The sequence below is a fragment of the Filicampus tigris genome, chromosome 1 (assembly GCF_054856515.1).
Source record: "Filicampus tigris isolate MCC_2025a chromosome 1, RoL_Ftig_1.0, whole genome shotgun sequence".
Taxonomy (NCBI): Eukaryota; Metazoa; Chordata; class Actinopteri; order Syngnathiformes; family Syngnathidae; genus Filicampus; species Filicampus tigris.
Window position 1 is genome coordinate 32,455,268 of NC_141217.1, and position 18,296 is coordinate 32,473,563.

General features: G+C 41.8%; 1 protein-coding gene across 3 annotated transcripts in view; it reads right to left on the reverse strand.

The window, feature by feature from the left end:
• Positions 1-16,189, reverse strand: part of tmcc1a (transmembrane and coiled-coil domain family 1a) — a 45,600-nt gene extending 29,411 nt beyond the window's left edge. Inside the window, exons 1-3 of one of the 3 annotated variants that reach the window (XM_086033421.1) lie at positions 16,051-16,189; positions 3,030-3,085; positions 2,357-2,736 (exon numbers count right to left, since the gene is read on the reverse strand). In XM_086033421.1, the coding sequence (XP_085889547.1) occupies positions 2,357-2,608 (252 nt within the window). In that variant the 5' untranslated portion in view covers positions 2,609-2,736; positions 3,030-3,085; positions 16,051-16,189. Of the gene's footprint in view, positions 1-2,356; positions 2,737-3,025; positions 3,086-3,154; positions 3,421-16,050 lie in introns of those variants that run through there. The other 2 variants (XM_086033412.1, XM_086033430.1) reach the window with 2 other exon arrangements.
• Positions 16,190-18,296: the final 2,107 nt, after the last annotated feature.

Here is an 18,296-nt window from a genome sequence, read left to right on the forward strand (position 1 = left end):
AGCCTTTTTTGTTCCGATTGAGGTGTTCATATGGAGCATTTTCATTCTATTTGGTCATTCGGTTTCAATCTAATTGGAATGCAAGGCTCCATGTAAATCCGTCTTATTTTGCTAGTTTTGTTTGTACTACTTGGCTACATATTTTTGTAACTTTAAAGTTGAATGTAGATGTTTGCTTTTAGTTTGATTCTTATCCAATGTTTGTGCAGTTATGTTGTGTACTTTTGAGCTAATGCCCTGATTGGACTACAAAACTACAGATATCACAAATATGAACCTGTGCACTTTGAAAAATAAATGTCATTGCTTTCATTTTATTACTGAAAATGTCTGAAATGTATTTTTTATGCCTCTTATTTAGATTGATACTTACAGTACATTCTTCAAAAATATGTAGGCTAATATGTCTTTTCTGTTTACAATTTGTATCGCAGCACTACTGGATGTATTCCTCATTTGTTACAGGTATGTTTAATGTCACTTGAAAATAAAGAGGGGGAAAAAAAAAACCATGTAATAACCTATATCGTAATAGAAGATTTTTTTCCCATATCGCCCAGCACTGGTTCAGTTTCAAACTCCCCATGAACAAGGCAAAATATTGTGGGGTAGCTTCCATAGATATGAAGATAGGTAGACAGGATACGCCCCTTTTAAGCTGCATGCCGACAGCGACGCTCAGCTAGGAGGGCCAAAGGCGTCAGCGCATTTCGTGTGGACGGCAAGAAAATCAAAAGAACCGGCACATTAATATACAAATATGACAAGGGAACTGGTGAACATTTCACAGGTAACAAAAAATTTAGCTTTTTTTCCTAAATGTTTTGTATTGATTGCACACTGTTTGGTAATGTCAAAAAAAGTTAACTTCATGACATTTGGTTGAGAAATGAGCAAGTCACGACTTCATTTAACTGTCCATGCGTTTCCTGTGTTGGGGACATGGCAGCCACATTGGCACGTCGGTTAAACGGGCTGCTACGCTGCAGTGGCGTACCTACTCTTCATATCTGTGGAGTTTACGTTCCCCACCTTACAAAATGGTCGCCAATCCAGGCACAGCAACTCCTGTACTTCCTCGCAACCTGACAGGTATGGCTGCTTAGGCCACCTGATTCAAGTAAGGCTGGAAAAGGACAGAACAGCAGAGGAACATTGAGGAGGGGACCGGAAAGAGCTTGGGAAAGCCAAGAGGAAGCTACCACCAGAATTTCAGTTATCAGGAAATCATTTAGTTGGAAATTCCTTGGACTTCTGCTACGCTTAAAACAATCAGCTGTGCCGAAAGGACATGAAACATTTTTTTCTTTTTTTGTGTAGCAATCTGTCTGCCCTGGTTTAGCGCTCGTTACATGATGAAACCTGTTTTGAAATTTCCCCTGGCCCCTTCAAAGAACAACAAGTGCATGTTTCTGCGGTTCTCTGAATCTGAGCCGTGATTGGTCCTCGTGAGCAGTTGTGATGTCATTTTCAGTCGACAGAAGACAAAATGGTCGCCCCCAGAGTGGATTTTGCTGCTTAACTCATATTTTATATTAATCATATTGCCTTGTTTCAACTAGTGGGCTTGCATAGAACATATTCTTGAAAAAAATATGCTTGCGTTGACTTCCGCTTTAAGGCCCTGATAGACCAAACCGACGTTGGAGGTCGTGAAGCGTCGTGGCGTCTGAATGCGCCGTCTGTTTGGTGTAGTGGCCACCGCCGTAGTGTGACATTTGGTCACTCTGATTGGCAGTTAGCTAGCAAATCAGCGCTCGCAGCACCAACGGGAAGTGACAAAGGCGGAAAAACAGTGAGCACGCCTCCGCTGCCTTAATCTTCTTACAAGTACAAGAGTGAGGGTTGACAATGTAAGTATTTCACAATTCCGTGTCAAGAACGTGACGGTTTACTTGGCGTGGGAGTTCATCGTGAGCGAAGAATATAGCTGAATGCATTGTTTACGTTTTTATAATCCGCCCCCGGCCAATATCTTTCCGGTTGGATTTTTGTAACCATGAGAAATGGTGACTACTGCCGCCGATGGTATGGAAGTGTATTACATCTTATGCATGCGCAGAAGGTACTTTAATGGTCAGCGTCGCTGTCTGTCGTCGCGGTGTATTCCTCCAGCGTGACGTGACGGCAGCCGGCCGACGCCACGGGGGTAAGCGTCTGTCACTGTTGGCCAGCGTCTTTTTGGTCTATCTAGGCCTTTAGGAAGTTCCTTCTTGATCACTGTGACTGTGTATGCGCCTAGGACATACAGCACTTCATCAATAATGCACACTCGCTGTTGTTTGTGGCATTCAACTAAATGAGTGAGGAGGCAAAAGCTCGACTTTCAGAACAACAGCGTCGATGAGTCACTCACCCTGTCCGTCTCATCCGTTGACTGGTACCCCGACAACAGCACGGCGTCGCCCCCTGTGTATCCGGGGGCGGGGCTACTAGGTGCTGTATAGGTGGCAGAGGAGGAGCGCGGCCGGCTGACGTGCTGCTGCGGATCGTGGGTGTAGCGGCGGTGCGGGGCCCGGGGGCTGCCTTTCAAGAGCGGGTCGCGATCTCCGCTCCCGGATCCGGAGCCCTTACTGCGCCGGCTCTGCAGGCTGGTCCCACGCCTCATCACGCGTGTGGGGCCGCAGCCCCGGCTGGCTGCGCAGGGATCCACGGGGCCGGCGGCTCGGTCGAGGTCGGGAAAGCGGGGCCCCGAGGAGTCCTCGGAAGCGGGGCGGGAGGGGCCACCTGCGGAAACTACAGACGAACATGAGGAGGAAGACGAATATGTGACGTGGCGGTAGAATGACGATGATGATCTTAGTGAATTTGAGGGCATCTGACTAGGAAAAAGGCTCTCTCCGAACCTCTGATGTGTGAATCTGTTTAACACCAAAATGAATAAAAGGACTTTTCCCAAAAATTACAGCAAATTACAGCAAAGTTCTAGCAAATTACAAGTCGTAAAACAGCATCGCAATGACAGATGAGGCAAATTACGAAAAAAAACCATTTAATAACAAAATAAACAACAAACAAAACCCACCTACCATCAGCCCAAGTATCACAACCTCACAATCTGGAAGGCCTCACTCTTGTGGATCACCTGTGGGAGAGCAAATGCATAAAGGAAAGAAAATGAAGTGAGTCCTTTCCAATTCAAAAGGTCACTGACCTCGTGATACTCAAAGTATTCAAATAATCTGCAATCAATAAATCATCCCTGTGCAGTAACCAAGATGAACAAATGGCTTTGTGTTCCGCCAGGAGCTCATTTGGTATCCTCGCGGTATCGATCGTTACCATCCTGCTGTGACATTCCGGCTTCTTCGTGAGGCTCAACAATGATCAAAGAGTGCCAACAGAGTCCCAACATTGTAGCTGAATGAGCGCTAAAATAAGCAAGCCGCGAGTCGTTATGAGCTCAAATCGGAGCTGTCTTGTCAAGCGGCGGCCGTATTGGTGGGAGAGCGATCACCTCACAAACGAGCAGGCGGTCGGCCCCGCCCGCCTTGGGGCCTCACTGACTGATGCTACTGTGGTGCTGCAAAAAAACAAGTGGACACTGTTGGGAAGCGCGGCTTGAGGTTCCATTCAGGTTTGTCCAAATGCCTCTTTGGCTTCTTGCACGCGCTGATCTTTGATGCAGACGATGCAGTTACATCTCTGCTGCCCGTAGCTACTCATATCATGTGCGTTGGCCACTGTTAAGCGGTGCTTGGCACAGGCGGTTTTGCTCACTTATTATGTAACCTGACCAGATTGGTATTTTGAAGGACAGCCACAAATAGCCGTTAGGATTTGACTCCCGATTTGATCAACTTCTGTTAAGTAAAACATGAAAGAAAAGCTGTTTGCAAGCCAAAATGGCGTAGTTCGAAAACATATAAAAGCACACTCTATAATACGGAGTCCCTAAGGTGACATGGAAGTTAAAAAAAAACAAAAAACGTTGCGTTCCCTCGCAAAAAACTTTGCGTTCCCTCGCAAAGAGTTTTTTGCGAGGGAACGCAATTTTTAAAAATGTGTTTATGTACTTCCGGGTCACTTTAGCAGCTAGCCTAGCCTAGCCTCTAATGCGCGGCTGTTTGAGAGACAACAGTATGTCAGAGACGGAGAAACCGTGCTTAATATCAAAAACTGATTTTAGGTCTTTGTATTACAATGGAATTTCAAAGCAATTCCATTAAACCCCCCCACGGCTGAAAACGCTCCCTTTGTTGCTTTTGTTGACCCGGAAAATGACCCGTAAGCACATAAACACGCATTCTTAAAAAATGCGGTCCCTCGAAAAAAACTTTGCATTATCTCGCAATTTTTGCGAGGGAACGCAAAGTTTTTTGTTTTTTACTTCCATGTCACCTTAGGGGCTCCGTACATATAATAACATTAAACATGACATCAAGGTGGCCTTTTTCAGTGTTTCCAAACCTTTCCTGAGCCAAGGCACATATTTTACATTCGGGAAATCTCACCACACGACCCCAAGCAAACATGTCACAAGAATTAAGGACGTAAACTTGTAAAATGATCATCTTGTCTCGCGTTACCCACAAAAGGACTTAGTCAATGGACCTGTTTAGTCAAACACTTTGCAGGCAGCAGGCAGATAGGCGGGGAGGGTTGGAAAAAAAAAGTCGAACAACTCGTTTGTGTTGACCACTTTAAATGCATACCTCACGATGCCCAGACCAAATGTTACAAACGTTTCACGCACGGACATTTGTTGCACTCTTGTGGCAACAGAAGTATTCATCCATGAATTTTGCCCAAGGTTTGCGGTTATTTTTGTCTGGGAAATTCTCAAAATTAACCTTTTATGTTGTTACTGCAAAGCGGAGCTGGGCTCTCTTTGAAAAGGGAACACAGGGAGACAAAAACGCGTGACTGTGAGCCGGTGACTGGGTCGCTGCAGCCAGCTGGAGAAATCGTTACGTTCGAGACGGTTGCGTTTTATTCATCACGAAAAAGCTGGCTGAACGCTCAGATTCCTGACGCTTCGAGGAAACAAAGTGAGGATGAGTGGTTCAGAAAATGGATGACAACTGCACTGTGTCCTACTGTCATAATAGTAATTCATATTTGTCGGAATACAAACGGCCACGGATTGTTGGAGTACAGTGATATTTTTAATCCTTTGATTTGATTTTGGTCCTTGAAAATGTCTTCACATGGAAATGGCCAGTAGCACTAAATATTTGGGGTTCTGCTTTTATTTAAAAATATGTGTGCGCAATGTGCATTGTTGAAATATAGCTCATTTTCAAGTTGTTTTTTTTATAATGTTTCAAAAAGTTACTGTTCGTAACAAGAACAAAATGCAGATGTTAAAATAGAAATATCTTTGGGTTTTAAAATGAGTCATTCATTTTGTTAAAAGAATTTTTTAAAAAATCAAATCAAAACAAGAGAAAGAAAAGGTACCGGTAGAACTTTTATTTTGAGAGTGTTACAAAGAGCATTTGGCACTGATTTGGTGGATTGCTCCAAATAATATGAATGTAAATATAAATAACAACATATACAAATGTACCTTTTCCGGACTCAAGACAAATTTTTTGCACTGGTTGCACTCATGCGCCCAACTTTTTTTTTTAAGTTATTTGCACCGAAATTTTGGGATGAGAGAATTTAAAAAACCGAAACATTCAAATAAACTGTTCAGGAAGTATTTCTATAGGTTGGCACCTCTGTGAATGTGATGCGGTTGAAAATTTGGGTGCAACTAACTTTAGCCCGGGTGCAACCAAGAAAAATAAATTGGGCACACCATTGCAACCAGTACAAAAAGTTAGTCTAGAGCCCTGTGCTGTGTTGTATTTTCAAAAATTGTGAGATCTAATCCTGTCCTGAGGCTGAACCTGAAGTCACCCAAATCTCCTCCCTCCTACCAGAGCCGATCCAAGCGCAGCGCTGGATTTTTCCTTGATTGCTAATGCTTTTATGTTCTACCGAAATCCTCTTTTAGATGACAAAGCCTGACCGTCACACTGAGTCCGCTTGTCTGCACAATGCAGTCGATCATTGCGACACCGTCTAAATGGGACAATCTGCTTCCAACTTCCCTTCAAATTAACTATACAATTCACTATTGGAGCATTTTGTTCTGCGTAAACCAATGTGTTGTTGCGCATGCTGGCGATTATCAGCAAGCGGGGACATCAGGGGTCAGCGGGCTCAGTGAGTCAGCATGTTGCTCAAATGTATCGCAGTCGAAAGGTGAATGACAAAACAATCCCAGAGACAATGGCCCCTTTGGACACATGTCGAGCTGGCTCATACCTATGCATACGCACACAAACGCAGCCACACACACAAATGTGCGCACAACCGCGGGCACACACTAACAATGTGTTGCGGCCATCATTGTCTTTGTCTGTGAGCGAGGGAGATGGTGAGAATGCAGCAGAGAGGGGTCCCCAAACACATCTAGTGGGGTAAAAAAAGAAAGAGTTGACAAATGTAAGCCGATTCAATATGCAGGAGCATGATGGCAGATGAATAGCCAGCCAGTCAAAGAGTAACTTTACTGGATACTAAACGATTATTTGACATGTACATAAACTTCGACGGCAGTCAACAGCAGCAGCAAAAACTCGCATAGTCGCTATTGCTATTCACAAATTCCCTATTCGCGTTTTTTAATTTTTTTTTTATGGACCATATCCTCCGTTACTTTCTGTAAAACTCACCTATTCGTATTTTTTGTGCATCACAAAATCAGCAAAAATGTTGATTGTTGTCAGGGGCGGAGCCAGAACGTGGCTAATGGGTGGGCCTGGAAAAATCAGGGTGGGCCTGAATATTTCTCTCACTTCGCACAAATCTTCCTGTCCCGACACATCATTTATTCAGATAAAATGACAAACCGAATAATATGAAGTTCAGATCTTCCTTAGACAACCACAATTATGCCATTTTTAATATTCAATTAAAAAAAAAAACACAAATAATTTCATAATTTGATTTTTAATAGTATATATTTTTTCATGGATGTCACTGGGTGTGCAGTCTCTCAATCTGGGTGGGACTGTGCACACCCAGGCCCACCCATGGCTCCGCCCCTGATTGTTGTTTTCCAAAGCAGATGCAAGCAGATGTTGGCTATGTCTTCTTCAGATTCAACACAAATCTGTCTGCTTTCATGAAAACCGGGGAATATCTACTGTTGAGAGGCTGAAATTCCAAGGGTTTGAATAAGTTAAACAATGGCTCTAAATGATTAATGGATTATCAAAATAGTTGTCGATTAATTTGACAATCGATTAGTGGTCGATTAATGGATCAACTTTTACACCTCTAGCTGTAAGTTATACGAAGCGACCCAAATGCAGGTCAGCCGATGCATCGAGTACTTGTGCTTGTATGAAACAGCATTGCAGAAGAATACCAGAGTAGCCGCCGAAGCACACGCAGGCCCACCGCTGCGATGTCACTTTCGCCGATGTCACTTTCGTCAATAAAAAGGGAATCGGGCAAGAGGGTTCTGGAAGCAATCATCGGCTCCGAGTGCCTGCTCGACCGTGCGTGCATTTGTGTGTGCGTTAACTAGTGCTTGGACTCGCCCTCTAAATAAAGAGATGTATCATGTCAGTCCAATGAACGAAAAAAAACAATGCGATTATTTGAAAACGATCTATAAACTTCACCTAATATTCAATTGTGCATACATGAAATATTGCAAAAATTATGAAATGTTATTTTCTAGTAGAGGAAAGAAAACCTTTGGTTTATTTCTACTGTCTGGAAAACAATGCTTGCGTAGCTTTTAGCAGCAAGATGGTGATGCCAATCCTCTCGTGAGTGAATCGAAAACGGGATTGATTTGTTTCTGTGTGTATCCATCCATGGGACCATGCTTTCCCCCAACAATCCATGGATGTGGCTTTGAGGCAGAAGCAGACGCCATGATCAACTGCAAGATTTTTTACAAGCGCAAAACAGACAAGACATGTCCCTGCTGAGGATGCACACAAACCATGCACGCATTAGCCTTAAAACACAGGCAGGCGGGAAAAAAAATTGCGGAATATTTTGAGTTTCTTGAAGTCAATGCAGCGTGGAGCAGTTGCAGCTCATCAGAATAAAGTTTTTTTTAATCATTATTCTTTGTGATTCAAATTCGAAAATTCTGATCCAGCAATCGCTTTTTTTTTGGGGGGGGGGGCTAACTGGGATCCCAATTTGAGTCACCAAATTGTCGTGTACTGCCTAGTGTAAAACAACACAAACTGAAACTTATCTCGTTCAGCAGCTGTGTCGGACAGAACTGGCAGGAAATATGAACAACTGTTATTGTACCGTGTGTGTGTGTGTAGGGGGGGGGGATGCCTCTGGGAGGCAGAGAATAGCATGTTTGTGTCAGTTGTGACAGCGGAGGAGATGACTTCAGCATGCTGCAGAAAGTGCGATAAGAATTGCAGCTTCGTCTTTGTATTGGGAGAGAAAAGTGACAGGGGGCGACAGAGGGGCTTCGGCAGCGGTCCTGCGTGTGCTTTCACCCGGCCGTGTCAGGTTCAGCCTGCTGGCTCAGAGTGCGTGTGACTGAATGGCTGAATGGAAGGTAGTTCCCGCACAGAGGCGGGCACAATGTCCTATTGTGCAAGCGGCAAGTCTCCGAGATCCATCTGACAAATTGCAGCACTCAGCTTTCCAGCAACACAACACGCTCTCATACAATGGGTAAAGTTTCCCATCTCTGCATATACGTTTGTAGTGACAACAAATTCAGCTGGAATCGTTTGACGAAATTGTCCTATACTGCGCGTGATATTGTCTCAAATGTAGTTATGTTGCGGACGCGCTGAGACAAGAGACTCCTCCATTTCTCCACTTCCTTGATTTAAAACAATGCCATCTTCTGCTCAGCTGGTCACATGACTAAATCCCGCCCGCTGATTTGCAGAATGAAGATTTATCGCTTCTACGTATTTTGTAGCCAATCAACGGACTCGTTCGTCTATTCTCTTCGAGACAGTATTGATACTCAATGTAAAATTGCACATCGTGAAAGCAATACTGACGATAATATCGATGGCAATTTATAATCAGACAACCCTAGTCACAATATCAAAAAAATAACAATGCGCTTGCTAAAAAGGGCATTATCTTTAAAAATTGAACTGAGGCAACTCTTCTTTGAATTTTTTTGTGTTTCAAAAATGTTCAAATATGACTTGGGCAGTTCTGCTGTTAGGCCAACAATATGGTCTGTGTCTCCAGTGCAGTGTTTCATGTATCACGGATTTGTGGGTCCGGAACAGAACAGCCACAACCAACAGGGCATCACTCAATTGATTATATTGCGGATAAAGCGGTTCAGATAATTGATGGATGGATGGATGCATGCATGCATTCTTGTGATATTAGGACATTATTATGAAGAATAAACAGCTGTTTTCATTTTACATCTTCAACACGTTTTTTTTTCCTCGAAGAAATATGACTTTGACCTGGAAAAAAAAAATACGACTATCCCGAGACCTTAAAAAAAGAAATCAACTTTTTTCTCAATAACAAACGACAGTCATGTTCTTCTTTAGCGGGTGGCCTAATACTCCTCCATACTTTACCTTCCTGCCTTCTATTCCCAAACTTTGCATTTATTTCGACGGAGGTTTCATGTTAATTTTGGCGGTTTTATAATATCACCATTGCGGCGATGTGGAAGGACGAGGCGCAACGAGTGCTTGCGAGCCTTCCGCAGCGTGAGGCTCAACGTGCACCGGCGCGGCCTTATTTACGGTACGACAAGTGTGAGCACGGGCTCAACAACACACGATCCTCTCATGAATCATTGACTATGTCTGCAGAGCTGATTCATGTTGGCTGTATCCTGGCGGACAAATTGTCTGTGCGTGCCATCGAAGCACACGACAAGAAGGTCGAGCATTCGATACATGTGAGAATTGCAAATGGCCTTACGAACCACAGAGGTCTTCAGCCAGTAGCTCATATTCATCAAAATGTCAACAAGCGGGAAAGTACCAACACGCCGAATGAAACCTCATGGCGGACGGCCGGAGACGGCCGGAGATGGCCCGAAATGAGCGTGAAGCGCAATGCGTGTCAGGGTCAGAACACGCTGGAGGTGGTCGGAGTGCAAGCTATCCGAGGGCATCGAGTGCTCGCAGGTGAGCATCGAGGCGCTCCCAACCGATCAACGTTGTCACCTTTTGACATCAGGCCGCAATCTGGCACAACGGCAGCTCTACAACATGTGACATGCAAAGTGCGAGGAAGGAACGTTTCAAGGGGATGTTTTCATAACCTCCAAATCAACTTTTCATGAGCCGACTGTCCCAAGTGAAGAATTCAATGATGGCGTGCGGTGCAAAAAAAAAACAACTTCTGGCAAAGCTTTTGCAAACCAGATAGCTTGCTTAACTTTTGCATATTTATTTACAGTACATACGCCTCCAAGTTCCAGCACAGATGGTGATGACGTGCATGCGACCGCTGCATTATTCTGCCTTTTTCCTCAAAGCAGGTCCGGAAGCGGGCAGCTTGTTGCCATGAGAAACCACAGCTTTTAGAAAGGAATTTCACCTTCATTGGGGAAGTGTGGGAGTCGGTCATAAGGGAGAGAGACAATGCTGCTCCAAAAAAAAAAAAAAAAAAAAAAAAAAAAGAGTGTGGTTGTGACCAGCGAAAACTTGGAATGAGAATTGCAATCCATCTACAGAATGACAGACAGTGTTATGTACAGCCAAGAGTACTTGACTCCATTGGGAGCCTGATCATTTTAGCGCCAGGATTTACATTCACAAATAAATTGTGCCGTGTGAACAAATGCTGACGCTTTTACATCAGTCACATAGCAAACTAACTGATCATTTCTTGCTCAAAACAAAAAAGGGGGGAGGGGTCGGGGGGAAACTGTCAAATCTCAGAAAATCGGAGCATCTCACATATGAACTGCTTTTCCTTTTATTTGGATGCCACCCAAGAGCAAAAGTGTGATGATGATGATTATTATTAACTTACAGAAACTAAATTCTTGCACGGTAGTAGTAGCGAATGTTATGTATAGTAACAAAACAGTACACACGTCTCATAATTTGGTCCAAGGGACCACAGAGGACACAAAACGATACAAAAGAACAAAGTGTACACTGTAAATTCTGCGATGTTAAGTCTTAAAGAAGCCCCAAAATTTTCTTTACAATAATATGTTCTATGTGCCTCCAACTAGTCTAAACACGACATTCTGATTAATACTGCATTTGTCGAATATGACTTAAGCAGCAAAGTCCACCCGTTTTTAGCCATCTCAGGGGGCGGCCATTTTGTTACTTCTATCGACTGAAAATGACATCACAGTCGCTCAGGGTTCGGGTAACAACCAATCACGGCTCAGCTTCAGAAAACAGAGGGCAAAAATGGCCGCCCCATGAGATGGCCCAAAACAGGTGGATTTTACTCCTTAACTCATATTCCACAACAATATCAATCAGAATGCTGTGTTTAGACTAGTGGGGCTGCATAGAAAATATTATTGTAAAGAAAATGTTTGTATTGACCTCTCCTTTCAATTTAATTCTGCTGCATTTAGTCTTTGCTAGATGCCTTGTACAACAGTTACGAATGTGTATGTCACGAGTGCGGGGTAGAGGACCCAAATGCAGGAGGCAAAAACGAAGTGCAAAATAAAGTATTCAATTTAAAGAAAACAAAAAGGCAAACAAGGTACTGGGTAGTGATGGGACGAGCAACACTGGTGCATCAGCACTGTGCCGAGATCTCGAGAGTGAAACCCGTATTGGTGCGTGTATCGCTTTAACAAAAAATCATGTGACCAATACAGGAAGTGTGTCGTTTGGCTGTGCCGTGTCGAATTGTGTTTATAAGGAAACAAACTGTATGGACGTGTTGTTGGTTTGTTGGATGGAGATCGAACACTTTGGTTAACAAAATCCCATACATAAGTTACACGTTATCGCTAAATTTTATAGGATAAATTTGTTATATATATTACATACTCATTTGAGCCTTTACACAAACAAGCTGATTTTGAACCCAGCAAACAAATGGAGCAAATAAAATGTGATCTTTGTATATTGTAAGTACAAAACTAGCAATTGAATAAAGGATTAATATCATTTCACAAGCTAATGTTGGGTCAGCATGCAAGTTTATCCTTTTTTACATAACGTGACCTGCAATGATTTTTGATGTACAGCAGAGGTCAGTGTTGACTGACCAACACAGTATCAATACAGTGTCAACACAGTTCGTGTGCTGTGTCAATACACTCCATGAGGTATCATCAACCCATCACTAGTACTGGGATAATATCAAAACAATGACTTATACAAGCTAAACAAACAGTAGGACTAGGACTTAACTTTGACAAATGACAAACCACAACAAACCAACCAGAACGGAAAGAAAGCGGGGAACTAAATACAGACAAGTTGACGATACAACGAGGAACACCTGGACAAGACACAGAGGGTAGGAGGGAGCTGGTTGGCAAACACAAGGGACCGGGATGACAAGCACAGGTGGACTCAATAACTTAACGAGAGACGGACAAAGGAACACAAGGAAAAACATCCATCCAAACGTAACGTCAAAAACCAAACTCAAAACACAGACTATGACACGTGTCGCCTGCACACAGAAAAACGTTTCAACACGACCAACGACATAACTTTCAATTATTTTCCAAGGGTCTATAAAACAAATCAATCAGAGGCTGAAGACTGCATTCAAGGTTCCACTGCATCTCTGATAATTAAAAGCGACGCTTATGAGATGATTTATGCACATGGCCAAATTGCCTCCAGATTGACAGGTAATCCAAGTGTGACCGAAGCAATACATCTCTGAAGTTCTAACAATATCCGGGGAGAAAGATGAGCTTTGACATCACCTCTACGGCCGTCGCCTCGCCAGCCAGTTAAGCGAAGCCTGTGAAAGGCAGGCAAAGCAAGCAAGTTGTTCATCCTGTCGCGTCTTCCACAACAGGCACATCCTCGCTGCACGTGAGGCTCGAGACGGAGCTGGCCACCAAATCAGAGGAAAAGCGCTTAAGAAAACAATCCCAGGCTGCTTTTGGAAATGCAACTAAATGTCAAAATTCATCTATTCATCAACAATTAACCGATGACCGAATAAATCCACAAGTATTTGGATAATCCATTAATCGTTCAAAGAGCTTACCTTGGTTACCTTAAAATTGTCCAAATCCTCTGATTTCAGTCTCTCAACAATAAATATTCTCCAGTTCCTGTCATCCTCCAGGAAAGCAGGCGGATTATTTTAGTGTTTAATCAAACTAAGGCATTTGCAAGCATCTGCTTTTACTTTTTTAATTTTTGCCCATTTTTTTGGCATGTTTGACAAAACCAGTGACTGAATCACTATCAATTCATGGAAAAAATAATTGTCAGTTTACAGTTTCAACGAGGAAAATAACGGTTATTTCCAGGTGAAGTCTGACTAATCTGTAAGTGGCATGTAGTTGAAACTGAAGCACTCTCGGAGGTGTCATAGTGCAAATTAGTAGGCCTTTATTTACATTAGTCAGGAGCCAAGTAGTACCTTTCAAAAAGTCTGGCAAGTATGACATCAGTGATGGTCGTTTGATTTTAATCATTAAACAACAATAATCGGTTCATAGATGGTAGTTGGAAAAACAACGATTTTGCAATAAAACTTAATGCTAAATAACTTTTAACAGTTATTTGATTAACCCTAGAACACTAACGTTAAAATTAGTAACACCATCACTAACGTCGGGAACATTTAACCCGATATAATATCACGGATAAAATACAGTTTTCATCAATTTATGCAAAAGTACAACACTGTATGCCAAATTGGATGTTGTCTTCTTTAATTTCCCAATACAAAATATCACCTAAAAAAAATGTGTAGGGTAAAAAAAAAAAAAAAAAAAAATCACCTGACGTTAGTATTCTAGGGTTAATCGATGAAATAAGATAAAATAATTGATTCTAAAAATATGATAGTGACAGCAATACTCATACACTGTAAATGCCAATACATGTATGCGAACAAATGACAGCCTCCATTCCAAAGTCCAGCAAGGATGGCACAACAAAAGTGGAACGGGAAAGGGACGAGGAGGACAAGAATGAGGATGAGGAGGAAAACCATTGCCAAAAGGTTTAATTTGAATTTGTTTTCAAGGAGTTTTAGATGCTGATCCAGAATTCACACCTCAGTAAGTACCGGTAGTTAACAAGTAAACGTGCAAGCAAAGTGAGACCACTTTGCCATTATTTCATTATTTGTATGTTCAGTTTAATGTTGCTAACGTTTTTTTTTGGTGGTGTGTCGTGACATTTTCCTAATTGGCAGAATAAAAGTTGGTCATCCCTACATTAGAAGCTCAAATAAACAATTCGGGTTTTGTTTCTAGGGCCATGTGCTGCCTCCTGATAAGGATGCAAGCTCATGCAATCTTTTCGGGTTTGCATAATGCAATATAAACATCTCACACGTCGGTGATTCCCAACCGTCATCCGGTGCGCCAGTTTGACTTGGTTGGTGCGAGAATTCTAATATATTAACCACAACTAATGAATCGTTTTTCTTCCATCTAGGTCACCAACATAAGCAGTAGTGACAGGCAGAAGAATGACATGTCCTTCAACTATGGCAGAAGCTCCAACGAAGCTGCTGCCTTTCATTAGGATTTAGGTCAAGGCTCATAGAAGGCCACTTCAGAATAGTACACCAATGTTTTGTTTTGTATATAATACAGCCTCCTCCGTGTTTCACAGGAGGGACATGTTCTTTTCTTTGTACAACTGCACATCTGTGTGAAGAGCTGACGCGCCTTGCCAAAAAGTTCCAGTTTTGTCTCGTCTGCCCAAACGATATTCTCCCAGAAGCTTTGTGGCTTGTAAACATGCAGTTTGGCATTTTTTTCCCCCCAAATGATTTATTTTCAACAGTAGTGTCCTCCTTTGTCACCTCCCATGAAGTCCGCTTTAGCTCAAACGAGGTAGAATGGTGCAAACTGACACTGATGTACCTTAACCTTGGACTTCACATTGAAATTCTTTGGAGGTTGTCCTGGGCTCTTTTGTTACCATTGGTAATATCTGTCACTTCAATTTGTTATCATGTTTTTGTCATGTGGCCACGTCCGGGGAGGTTGGCTACAGTCCGGTGAATCTCACATTTCTGAATAATATGTGCAATTGAAGTCACACGAACATCAAACTGCTAGGAAGATGGTCTTGTAGCCTTTAACTTTAACATACTCGGCGATAATTTTCTTTCTAATCTCCTGAGACAACTCTCTACTTAGCATTCTGTAGTCCATGTTCAGTGTGAAACACACCATGTCACAAAAACAGCACAGTGACTACTTAAAAAAAGTAGTTCGACTGACTACTTACAAGTTTGATGACACCTGTGATGCTAATAAGAGGACACACCTTGGTTGTACATGTCGCTGGTCAAATTATTTTCAATCTTTTTTAAGGGTAACATAGTTTTTGTCCAGTTGTTGTAGTTGTTGTTTTTTAATAATTCTGTTGAACCGGAGCTCAAAAGCATCTGATTTTCATTGATTAGTTTTCGTTAAAATTGTATTAATTATTACTATTATTATTTTTCACTTTTATTCTTCTTAACATTTTTTCTTTCATTAACAGAGGGGGAGGGCAACAATTTAGTCGACATATATACATGACGTGTATGCCGGTATACGAACGTCATGTATGACATGATGTACGACAGTGGAGTGAACACGTGAGATGCATAGCAAACTCTTACGAAAGCACAGGTCAAAGAAAAAGAAACTGCAGCTAAGCCTCTGGATCGCCATACATTAAAACACACAAATAAAAAAGTCAATCGCCACTGCAGAAAGCAAAAGCGTGTCAGTCGACGGCAAGAGCGGCGCGTGTGTACTGTTGGTGACGCTGTCAGCAGGTGGACAGTCCCGTTAGTGTGTCAAGTCCAGTCAAGTCAGAGCTGCTCATAGGAGCGAACATCAACCGCAGCGGCTTTTCGAGCACAAAACGCACCACTGCGCATATTTCAGATGTGAAACAACACAAAAACGACGCTCAAGCTGACACTTACATGGCTGAAGAAGCACAAAGTGTCCTGCTGCAGCCGGACTCGCTTAGCTAGCGGTGCCCCTGAGCTTCCTGCGTGAGTGCTTGCATGAGCGCGTCTGTCCGCCGTCTACGTCCGAGACTGGCTAGGCCCCGCCCACTCAATGATGACGTCAACACGTACGACCTTAACAGAGATCGACGCTCAGTCAGTGGGTCCGAGGTCTCACTTCAATGACTTCTCATCTCGGGCAAGGGCCTAAAATAGCTCAATGACCTCAAATATCTCAACAAATATTTTCTTACTGTACCCAAGTATATTTTCAGTTGTTATTACGTTATCATTTTTCTTCCTAACAATAATAATAATAACTAATAATAGAATACGACATAGCGTTTGTTGTTTGTTAGTTTGTTTTCAAATCAAATGAGCGATCAAAAATACAAAATTCACATTTAAAACAAACACAGACCAAAAGGTGTAGACAGAAGCTGAAGCTTGTGTACCCTTTTCACATAATTTCAAACTATGAGACTATCACAAGTATATTTATATATAATACATAATATCAACAATTCTTTCTCTATATACATTTTATAGATACATATACAATATAACCTCAGATGAACATTTATAGACAAATAATATCTGTCCATAATTTTGCTAAGCTTACTGTATATAACTACCCTACCTTTATAACTATTCATAAACATGTTTTTGTACATGTATTTGATTTAACTTAATTGAATTACACCTTTTCAATTCACGGTCAAAGTAATGAGTTATTGTAAGTTATTTCTATGTAGTGCCTTTAAGGAGACCCAAAGACGCTAAACAGATCAGACAAAACAAAAAAACAAAACAGGTCTAACCACTCATGCAGTATCGTAAATTGTATGTTACGAGCCCTCCTCAAGATGGCAAGGAGGAGGGGTGTAACATAGGTGTGAGAGTTGGAAAGGGTCAATGAAAAAGTGCACTAACACAAGAGACAGCGGTTACAAACACAAACGAACAAGGACTGGCTACATCACCCATACCCACACTGTAATATGGATAACAATGAATCAGTGTGTATTTTAAGGCAACGTATTGTAAAAAAAAAAGAGAACAGTTATTAATTGTTAATTTCACAGTTAATATTTGTGGAAAGGATCATATTTCCTTGTAGGATTGATATATTACTGTATTTTAAACATTGACATATTGTTAAAATTGAACCAATGCAAAACAGCTAAAAATAAAATATGTCTTGGTTGAAAGAACGGAAATAAATTGTATTCCATTTTACAAATTTGTATATCTCTCAATCACTGATTTGCATTCAATCAGAGTGATTGTCACTGACACCACTTTGCACACTGACATCGGTGGCTTATTCATTGAATTCATATCTAAAAAGCACCATGACACAATAATATATGAATTTTCCACAATTCTAAACACTACTTTTTAATTTAGGCTTGTTCCCACTTCCACCATAAATGTGCTGAGCAAAATTGTGGACATGTATTTCCATCCATCCATTATCGATACCCCTTATCCTCACAAGGGTCGCTGGCGTGCTGGAGCCTATCCCAGCTGTCTTCGGGCATTAGGTGGGGGACACGCTGTATTGGTTGCCAGCCAATCGCAGGGCACAAACATTCGCACTCACAATCACACCTAGGGGCAATTTAGAGAGTCGCCGGACACGTATTTGTGGACACAAAATTGTGGACACTTTTTGAAACCATGACAGGACCGCACAAGAAACAATGACCTTCCTGCCATGGTTATCTAACCTTTTTCGGTGTAAAGGTAAAGCCGTTGTCATCTTCCGAAAACGATTTACGGACGAATCGGAACTTTACGTCATTAGTAATCGTAAAGGCTTTACGTCGTTAAGAGACATCCCCGTTAATAGATTAACGTTGTGAGTTAACGCCGTTCACCTAAATGCTGTTAATGCCAACATGAATAAGGTTAATGTCTTTCATCTGATGTTATTCTGTGAAATTGAATGGGTTTTGATGTAAAACACGCAACTGCTGTATGTACATTTTATAGGGAAAAAAATTGTTTAATAATGGCATTGTTGTAATTTGAAAATTGATGTTTAATTTACAATTTTTTTTTTTTAAATGATTACAGTTTTAAAGTGTAATATTTACTGGTTATTTTGTAATGTGTTTTACACTCTGCTGTATTTTTTACAATATTATTCTGGCAACCACAGCTGCTGTTTTTTTCTGTAAAAATAACTGTGTTTTTCTTACAGTGCAGCCCAG